This window comes from Echiichthys vipera, assembly GCF_963691815.1.
Source record: "Echiichthys vipera genome assembly, chromosome: 16".
Taxonomy (NCBI): domain Eukaryota; kingdom Metazoa; phylum Chordata; class Actinopteri; order Perciformes; family Trachinidae; genus Echiichthys; species Echiichthys vipera.
This window is the reverse complement of record NC_139841.1, coordinates 26,463,477-26,474,460: the sequence shown is the minus strand read 5'-3', so window position 1 is coordinate 26,474,460 and position 10,984 is coordinate 26,463,477. Positions and strand designations below refer to the sequence as shown.

The 10,984-nt window shown below is 44.7% G+C and overlaps 1 protein-coding gene across 1 annotated transcript in view; it reads left to right on the top strand.

Annotated features, from left to right (window-relative positions):
• Nucleotides 1-7,032, top strand: part of lhx5 (LIM homeobox 5) — a gene marked incomplete at both ends in the record, with an annotated part of 19,213 nt that extends 12,181 nt beyond the window's left edge. Inside the window, one exon of the mRNA XM_083930384.1 lies at nt 6,683-7,032. Coding sequence (XP_083786510.1) covers nt 6,683-7,032 — 350 coding nt within the window. The remainder of the gene's footprint in view (nt 1-6,682) is intronic.
• Between the last annotated feature and the right edge of the window lie 3,952 nt (nt 7,033-10,984).

The window sequence follows — 10,984 nt, the reverse complement described above, 5'->3', positions numbered from 1 at the left end:
CTGAGATTAACGTCATCAACACGCCCCTTTGGACTGTTTTCACACATGGGCTCACTCTGAGATTCCCTGTCGAGATCATTTCAGGTGTTGCAGTGCATGTGTGGAAGGAGCCGATGACTCATGCGGACCAAAACTAAGTTTATATTTGAAATGAAACAATCCTGTTGTTATCTGTTTTTTGATGCAGAGCTGACTCTAGTTAGAATTAATCGACTGACGTGGGCGCCATAATGAACATCTTTAGTAGCGACCATCTGCTCTCAGAATGCAAGTCTGACCTTGTGCGTGCGTACACATTGAAGCAAGCTAGCTAACTATTATACCTGCTCACCAGCTGTTAGAGAGCGTGGATGTTAAAGTGTAATTCCAGCGTAAAATCATCCCATGGTCTTTTTCAACACTTGCACAAATCAAACAAGCCATTGAGACTTTTTTCGCGTAACAACTATTAACGAAGAAATCTGGTAGAGTCGCTAACAGCCGAAAGTGACTCACACTAAATAACAGCAAACCTCTGCAGCAGCATGAGAAGAGTCCCTACACAGAAAACAAAGCACCAACAGCGTAGTTAGAGAACCCAGAGTTTATTTAAAGAGTGTTTTAAAGACTTACCTACTGGCCCCTGTACCAGCTCCTCTCATAGTAAAGTCCATTCAAGTGGATTACCAAAGTCAGTCCCAAAGGAAGGAGCCCATTGGTGCTTTGTTGTGTGTGTAGGGACTCTTCTCATGCTGCTGCAGAGGTTTGCTGTTATTTTCAGCAGCATTAGTGGTTAAAAAAGACCTTTGAATGCCTTCACCGTGCTGCCCCGAGCTAATCACTGTTAGCCACGTCTGGCTGTTAGCGACTCTCCTGGATTTCTCCTGTAAAAAACTGTCTCGATGGCTTATTTGATGTGTGAAAGTGTCGAAAAAGACCACGGGATGACGGAATGACACTTTAAGCAACACGCCAGGCTGATGTTTTAATGACAAACCTAAAAAAAATGGGTTTGGAGAGAAGCCACAGAAAAGAAGTTGCACTGCACTAATCTTTTCTTGTGTTCGCTCGTCATTCACAGCTACATAGTTAGTCCTCTGTTGATTCCTAACCGTGGGAATTAGCAAGCATTAAATGGTCATGATCAAAACAATCAATCATAGTGAATACGGACAGCTGGTAAAGTCAACAAAGTGCATTGATTGCTGGGTATTAAGGCTTCAAGAGTGTGGACATTTTTGTTTAGGTGCCTTAAAAGTGCTGAAGTTTCACTGCGTGTTATTTTTATACTTGTGTTTTTTACGGATTAAAGAAACAAGGGTCTCCCTTCCAAACTAAGCTAACTGGCTGCTGACTGTAGCTTCATAGTTAACAGATAAATATGAGATATAATAACAACAACACAGCACACAACTGGACGTCTAGTGCTGCTTTGGGAGACTGCAGGGGAGCTCAGCTGCTGGTGGGTGTGTTGGACGGATGTCAGAGTGGTTTGGCACTCAGGGTTGGATTCATGTGTTCGCTGCTTGGAAACAATAGAGAGTGGGTTCAACCAAAGGAACCAAGAGAAACGCATCTGCCCCGTTGTCTACAGTTAGATTCCCTTCTGTTAACTTTAATTTAAAGGAGGCAAATTAAACTTAACATCTGGCCTCACCAGACTGATGCGTATTGGTCCGGGCCCTCAGTTCATTTCCTGTTTCCAAGAGGCGTTATCAACGGAGCAGAGCGAAAAGCTCCTGGACACAATTAGATAGACCTACAACCAATCACAGCAATGAACCGGCAGAGCGCGCTCAGAGGAAAACAATGGCGGCCGGGTCAAAAAATATTTTCAAATGACAGCGAAACAGAAACTAAAATGCGTCTCTGAAACGTTTTATGCAGAAATTGTTAATACTGTAACAGAATATTGGGTCGTGTTTGATCAGTGTTGTTTAGTTTGACACCGTCCTGTCTCCTGAAACTCAGTCGTCATCTTAAACCTGCCGTTATACGTCATTCCCCGACTGCAATGACAGTGCGGAGTGCGCGGACCGAACAGAGCAGACTGCACTCAAACAGAGACAGGCACCGAAGGGTGAACACATGTAAAGTCAGACACACAGCATGAGAAAAGTAATGTGTTTTTTTTTATATTAAAGCATGTAAACATGTTCTAATAATAATAATAACAAAAATACACTATATTCATTATTTGTATAGCACCTTTCAAAGCTACAGAGTGCTTCACAACCATCAAAGTAAAAACAGAATCCAGTCAAATGAAAACTACATAAACAATAGGTTTAGGTAGGTAGGATTAAAAGGCGTACATACAAAAAAATTTATTATAAAAGTGTATTTTAAGTAGAGATTTAAAGTTGTCTAGCACCTACCTACCTACCTCAGACCTAAAATACAAGGATGAACCTGAAAATGAGCTTATTATAGGACCTTTTAAAACCTTTGTAAACTGCTGCATGTTTAGATATTACTGTAGGTAAAAGACAAACCTTTAAGCCTACGTTATGAACTATGGTTGTCACGCGCAGCATTCACGAAGCATTTAGAGGACTGGTAAATGCCTCCGTGTTGGAGGTATATGCATGAATACATCAAACGTTCGACTGTGAGGAAACCTCTCAGAGGCGTAAACATGTCAGTCAGTGTTAGAGGCCAGGTGGGGAGTATTTCTAAATCCCAGTTTGTGCTGGAGATTGTCTGCGAAAGCAAGGAATTTGGGCTGTATTGTGTCATTAATGTGCCACTTCCTGCCGCCGCGCTTTGAAGTGAACGCCGCCGAGTGTTTTAGACGAGACAAACATGCGACGACATGAATGAAGCTTTGCTCAGATATTCCACAGAGGGGGAGTTTGAACATACGCAGATAATAGATATTTAAATTCCTGTCCCCCGGCGGACGAATCCTCCCGTAGCGCCTCATGAGGTCGACTCCCGCTCGGTGCATGTGTGAAGAATATGCACTGAACTTTGCAGCTGATTTTCGTCTCACTGATGATAATCGTCACGCTGCTCAGTTGCTATTACTGTAAAAATGAAAATAGTAACAAACAGGGTAAAATCTGACAACTGCCACATGTGACAACACTGAAAAACAACGGCAGCGAGTTGGTTTGGATGGGAAATTCAAAACAAGGGGAGCAATAATTCTGTATTTAGAGCTGAACCACAGCCCGACAATGAAGGTCCAGCCACTCAAATGTGAGGTCATGTTCCTTTTTTACTAGTTTATATTAAAGAGGCACAGATCCGATACCCAGATCGGATATCGGCTCGGATATCGACTAATCAGCCGGAGCAGATATCGACCGCATGAGGCCGATCCAGCGGTACGATCCAGTCATTTCCTTTTTATTTATATCATACACAGCAACACAGTTACAGCCATCTAGTCCCGTCAATTCTATGTTTGTTAGGTTAGTTAGGGTTTTATATGACACTTAAAAATATCTGTCTGCGTGGGTTTTCTCCGGGTTCTCCGGTTTCCTCCCACAGTCCAAAGACGTGCAGGTGTTCGGTTCACTGATGACTCTAAATCACCCGTAGGTGTGAATGGTTGTCTGTCTCTGTACGTCTCTACGTGTCCTGTGATAGACTGGCGTCCTGTCCAGGGTGGACCCCGCCTCACGCCCGATGTCAGCTGGGATCGGCTCCAGCCCCCCCGCTGGAGGGGGGCTGGAGCCGATCCTGTGCGGATCCTGTGTTAGCTAAATGTGAGGCCTGATGCCGTCACTCACGTGGCAAAGTATACGCTTCATTCATTCAACAGTAGGATCGGATCGGTATCGGCCGATACGCTCAGCCCAGGTATCGGATTGGATCGGAAAAAACTGGATCGGTGCACCTCTAGTTTAAGTGACTGTAACTACGTGGTCTCATGGGAGGGTGTATAAATAGCACGCCACTTTTCATGACTTGCATGACTTTTCGCGTGCATGTCTACGCATATTAAGCTTTTCGCGTGTCATTTAACGCCCGTAGTTCCCCAGGGTTACGGTTAGGGTTAGGGGTTAGGGTTAGGGTAAGGGTTAGGGTTAGGGGTTAGGGTTAGGGTTGCTTAGGGTCAGGGTTAGGGTTAGGGGTTAGGGTTAGGGTTAGGGTAAGGGTTAGGGTTAGGGGTTAGGGTTAGGGTTGCTTAGGGTCAGGGGTTAGGGTTAGGGTTAGGGGTTAGGGTTAGGGCATTTCACGCCCGTTATTTCAGCCATCCTTCACATGAAATATTGATTTAAAAACAACCCTCTGACAGAAAGCTCCACCACTTCGTATTTCTCCGCAAGGTGGCGGAGAAATACGAACACGTGGGTTTTCCCACAGTGACATTTGTGCGTCAAATGACAACGCCATCTCTGCACGATACAAGTCAATTGAGACTACATGGCGTGAAATGACACGCAAAAAACATGAAATGCGTTGTAATTATACGCGAGATGGCTTGAGAGAAATAGTGTCATTCACACGCCTTTTGGTGAGACCAGGCTGACTGTACATTGAATATCTGTGGGTTTTGGACTGAGGGTGCGACAAAACCAGCCTTTTTTTTCATCATGTTTTATAGATCAAACAGTCAGTTAACCAAGAACGCAATCATCAGATGAATTGATCATGAAAGTAATTGTTATCCCGAGCCGTTGTCGGATTGCTCGCTCGGAAGAACGGAGCGTGATCCGTGCGACTCAGGAAGTAGCCACAGTCCAGCGAGGTAGAGGAGATGGATGTTGCTGGAAGCCTCATCCGACATGACGGAGAGAGATGCAGCCGACAGGACCTGGCAGCGCTGCAGGCGGGGAAGCGGGGAGGGGGGTGGAGGCTGGCATCTCATTTTGGAACACCTCATCCAAATCCTGAAGTTTCGGCAGGGGAATCCATCGAGGGCGCACGCATGGCTGCGAGCTGAATGAGTAGAGGGAGATGAATGCAGTGTGTAAGAGGCGGGAGAACTGAGGTGGAGAAGTGTGGAGTTGTTTATACACTCAAATGAGGCTGTTGGAGAGCAGTTGGTTGGAAATTGGACATGATCAATTTCACCACTTAGGTAGAGGGTGGAGGTGTGCGCACAGCTGCACGCTCCTGGGGGGGGGGATGGGGGTGGGGGGGGGGTGCTGAAATGCTTTCGTGTGTATTCAGAGTCTAACCAGAGACAGTTCAACACGCACAGTCTTTTCCTGTTTGTGCGTCACGTGGGGATTCGTGGGTTTGTCCAGACTCTCCGGTCCTGAGTGTGTTGGTTCCAATGAATGCGAACACAGATTAGGACTGATTATCCATAGGACCATAATCCCTGAAGTAAAGAGTCACCCTCTTTATCACAAGACCCGTTTCTCCTGAATGTTCGGACATTAAATTGTGTTTTTTGGATGGAGACTCAGACTCAGACTCAGACGGGGTGGAACAATACATCGATCTGGATCAAATATAAATGTATAAAGTTGTGAAATCATATTTCAGTTGCTTTTGTGAGTTGGTGAAAATGTAACTGATTGGGCGGCTGTGACTTAGTGCCAGCGTGGGTCGTCCTCCATTCGAGAGATTTGCGGTTCGATCCCCACCTCCCCCGGTCCACATGTCGAAGGGTCCTCGGGCAAGACACTAAACCCCGAATTGCTCCCCGTGCTGCGCATGGGTGTGTGAATGTGGTGTGAATGGTTAGATTAGATGGTCTGTAGATGTCCACTGCCATCAGTGTGAATGTCTGTGTGAACGGGTGAATGTGACAAACACTGTGAAAGCACCTTGAGTAGTCAGAAGACTAGAAAGGAGCTATATAAGTACAAGTCCATTTACCATTTGTGTTAAATGGGAAGATGGTATCGTCTCAGGCCCCTGGATTTAATCGACTTGAATCAAGGCCGACTTTGCGATATCAGGAAATATCATAATGTTGTGATTTTCACCCCTGAAACTAAAACTAAAAGCATGTTTTTGTCATATATGGCTGTTAACTGTGTAAATATCTAATTATTTACAAAATAAAGTATAAATAACCTTAAAATTAAAGCATGTTTTTGTCAAATATGACTGTTAACTGTGTAAATATCTAACGTTCACAAAATAATGTATAGATAACCTTTACATCTTCCATCAACATGACGTTCAATACACTTTCAAACAAGGAGACAAGAAGTGTGCACATGTGTATGATGGGGTCTTCAACAGGGGTCCTCAGAGTTACCGCCAATTTATGGTTTGATCGTTTTGGAAAATGAAAAAATGTCAGAAAATACACACGAACAATCCAACATTTTGAACAGCACTGATGAAAAACACAGTCAAGCTTAAGGATTCACTTTGACTTCCACATACGTTCAACAGTATTATTTAATTATTAAAGAGCTACGTCTGACAATTATTTTCTGGATTGTTCGATTGGTCGTTGGGTCGATAATGTGTCAGGAAATGGTGAAAAACGGTGGATCTGTGGTTCCCAAAGTCTGAGATGATGTCCTCAAATGTTGTGTTTGCTCCACAACTCAAATATATTCACTTTACTCTCACAGAGGGAGAAAGAAACCAGAAAATTTCAGATTTAAGGAACTGAAATCAGAGAATTTGTACTCAGTTTGACTCGAGATGATTAATCATTTATCTAAAACAGTTGGCGATTCATTTAAAGGTTGACAACTAATCAATTATTCCTTTAATTAAATATATAAAGGTATGTATCTGGACTCTAACCCCGTGTATTCTCTCTGTCCCTCTGCAGAATACCAAGGTGACTATTACGGACCAGGAAGCAACTACGACTTCTTCCCCCACGGCCCTCCGTCCTCGCAGGCTCAGTCTCCGGCCGAGTCCCTCTACGTCCTGGGCTCTGGACCCGGAGCCATGGAGGGGTCGGGCCACCACCCTTCAGACGACCAAAGGTTCACGGACATGATCTCTCACGCGGAAACCCCGAGTCCGGAGCCGGGCTTACCGAGCTCCCTGCAGCCCGGTCCGGGGGAAGCCTACGGGGGCGGGCCCAGTCCTCCTTTCTCCTTGGCCAGTAACTCCAGCTACAGCGCTCCCATGTCCCACCAAGGCCCGGAGATGGGGGAGACCACCGCCTGGTAAAGGAACCAGCCTTTACACAGGGCGGGGGGTGGGGGGGAGGGGACCATTCCTGGGCTGAATGTCAGCCCAGTTCATTCAGGAGATGAATAAAAAAAAAAACAACAACCCTACGTCGTGGAGTGAAAAGTACAGCCGCAATTTTTACGGAGGACTTTTTAAAAATCACCGATTTTCACGATTCGACGAACTGATGGAAATGAAATGAAGAGCGGGACAGCCTGCCTGCCTGCCTGCCTGCCTGCCTGCTGGGGGGGGGGGGGGGGGGGGGGGGGGGGGGGGAGTCACACATCTGCTGCCCTGTACACACTCCAAAGCATATCCCTTCCTGGATTACTGGACTTGAATTATTTAAATAAACAAAACAAACAAAAAACACAAACCGACAGAATTTGCGATTTCCACCCGGCAAAAACGCTCCTCGCCTTCTTCCCCTCGATGTTCACGAAGGTATCTTCTAAGGCTCCAGTTAGAGAGAAATGCCAAAGGGGACGTCTTTAGGTCTCTTCATTTCTCACCACATATGTTTTTCTTTTCTTGCTTGAAAGCAATAGTAATATTTTGATTCCGCTCGTCGCTCATTCGCCACCTCGATATTCGAAAGACAAAGGACCAGGTTTTAATAAAACGCTTTAATGTTCACTTACGGAAGACGTATATGCTAATCCAGACACGCTACGTTGCTTTAAACATTCTTCTCTGCACATACACACACACACGCACACACGCACACGCACGCACGCTATAAACCTCCGGCATTGACTTTCTTGAGCACACATCTCAGCTTTTGAGTCCCCTAATGCACAAAAAGCGGTCTTGACCATAGCTCAAAAAGAAGGATGTCTATACCATTATTCAAAACACGGACACAATTATAGCGACACTTGTACTCACTCAAGCGTGCGTGCACACACACACACACACACACACACACACACACTCACGCATGCACACAAACACACACACACGCACGCACACACCCACCCATCCAGCCGGCCCTGATAATTCCGCTCTGCAGACTGCTTCACCTGACCTTCCTTTTGTTACTGTCCCTTTTAAAAAAACATGTTTTAATGGAAATGATTTTCAAAAGAACATTGAACCCATAATGGAGAATCTACTTCAACAGCTGAGGTCTCCTTCCTCTAAAGGGAGAAAACAAAAGAGGGGGCAGACAACATCTGTGACATTACCTCTGTGTGCTCTGAAGCACTCATTGCCATCTAGTGGCCTTAAGACACACTGAATTAAAAATCAGTGTAAAGCAGCAGCAGCAGCAGCAGTGTCCGGCTGTGTGTGTGTGTGTGTGCGTGTGTGTGCATCTTTGTGCTACCAGAGTACAAATTCTTGTGTTTTCCCCCCTAAATAAGGACATTATAATAGATAATTCTGCAGTTTCAGGGCCAAGCGTCATCAGAGCTGCAGTTTGAAAAGTCAGCCTTTGTGGAACCTGCATTAAAAAAAAGAGAATATTTTCACCTCTCCTTGTAACACTGCTTCCAAAAACCACAGTTAGCTGATATTACTCAACACAAAGAACCGCCTCCTCCGTAATTCCTCATTTCAAATTCCGTCTTCTCCGTCTTTCACAACAGAACACGTCCCACGCGTGTGCCGCCGTTCGTCCACGACCACTTCTCTCTGCTTGAAATATTGTTTTGAGATCATTTGCGTTTCATCCTGGACCTTGTGTAAGATCTAGAGAGAGTGTGTGTCTTTATTTCTGCTGTACTGAGATATTCTTGGATACAAATGTGTGTGTGCGTGTGCGTGTGTGTGTGTGCTTGCGTGCGAGTGTGTGTGTGCGTGTGTGTGTGTGCATTTAAGGTGGGGGGAAAAGGGGCAAGCTGTATTATTTCTATGTAAATAGCACTGGTAATAAAAACCTTCTCTTACAACTTGAAGAACTGGTTTTCTCCTTAAAGCGTCATCACTCTCCATCTTCTGTTTTCTCCAGTCATGAGCGGCGGGACGTGTTTCCTCGTACACGTCCTGTGCTGTGGTACGGTTCTTACTTCATATCACCACACTATACAGACCACAGCAATCAGACAGAACAAACTACAGACACCAACGTACCGCTGCAGCAACAGTACAGCAGAAAAGAACAACACCTGAACGCCTGAAAAGGGGACGGACGAAGCATTTACATACATCTAAACACATGAAGACACCATCAAGACACACACAACCACAAATAAATAAGTAAAACACAAACAAAAAACCTTGGGACTCTCTCAAAAGTCCTACATTTGTCCTATATTTATTTAATACATCTATTTTTATGTTGATAGCTACACTTGCTATATGGCTAATTTTGCAAAACATAGTAAAATATGAAGCATTGTTAGAAAATTAACACCACAAAGTAATTTCGTTAGCTCCATCTCAGCCTTTAACCACTCTGTAATGACGTATATTTCATAAAGAGTTGAGTTGTAGCTTCAGTTACAGCTGCATCCATATTTCTTCACTCACCATGGCTTTTATAGATTCACTCGAAGGGCACCCTGAGAGCACCGAGCGTCGTCTGAGTTCTCCCAGTATTATTCCGACGCCTCATGAAAGCAGCCCAAATGCCCCGTCTTGCATTGTTAACGGAAGCAAACGTTTGTGTATCCGCTCCAAAGTTTCGGGGGTTCTTCTTTGGCCCGCGCCGCACCCTTCCACCAAACCTCACGACACTGGGGCTGGTAGTTTTTCCATAATCCTGCTGACAAACAGACAAATGGAGCTGAACACACAAATAACCTTATATTTGAAGGGGACACCTTTTCTGTTGCCAGACTTTGCTTGTGCCTCCCCCTTGTGTAAGAATCCATTCTGCATACTTTACATTTGCATTCATTTATATTTTTGGGCACTTGGGGGCAGTGTGACAAGTTGAAAACACAACATTAAAGGTTGAATCTGTAGAATCTTTATTAAAAACTATATTTTAAAAAAGTGATAATACACCTACAGGGCGTTTTGAGGGGCACAGAATGAAAGTATTACGCTTCCATAAAAATAATTTAGTCTGAATTTATATTTAAAACATTTTTTTGGACGGGTTTGACAATGACTTTCTGTCCCGTTGTGTTTCCATTGTAGCAGCCAATAGTTTTGGGCGTTGCTGGTTGCCAGGGTTGTCTGTTGTTGGGTGCAGCTACTGTAGGCTGGCACTGGGTAAGATGGAGTTTGCCAATCCTGCAGCTGCTTTATTATTTGTCCCAGCAGATGAGTGAGCGGAGACGGGCAAACACCAGAGTCAATATAGGCTGAGCATTCACTCCATGGACTGAGAGAAAAGAGTTCAACAGCATTTAAACAGACGGCCAAATGGCTACGTTGCTCCTTGATCGGTAAGCTGACTTAATGTTTACTTAGCTGTAACGGCTAATGCTAACGGCTAACGCTAACGCTAACTGTCAGTCAAACTCCTCTAATCCTTGTTTTTATGATGCGATTTGCCGGAGGGGACGGGTTCAAACAGGCTCAAACAGACAGGCTCAACAGAGTTTTAAACACAATATTAACGCTGTGAACAAAAACTATTAACGTTACGTTTGTGGTAACAAACAAAAAGATTGTGGTTCGGGTTCAAATAAGTCCGACTATATGACCGAACCATCCACCCCGACCTCCCCCTTCAGCGCCGTTTGAAGCTTGTTATGCTACACCTCCTGACTTTGCCCTCGCTGCCGGTTCAAAGCTCGGCGAGTGTCTTACAGACGCTGGAGGCTGCTAAAAACGTTCATGTCAGCGTTTCTGTGGATTGCAGAAACTAACGAGCCAACGTTTTTTTTTTACTGGCGACTAAACTTTTATATATCCCTGAAGACGCCAAAACAGAAACAGCTGATCAGCCATGTGGGTTTAACGTTCTCTACGTCAGAACATAGACATTTCCATCTCCCATTCAGCACGTCAACTCTTTTTCGAGAGTTTTTTTGAATTTGACGTCTCCTAATCT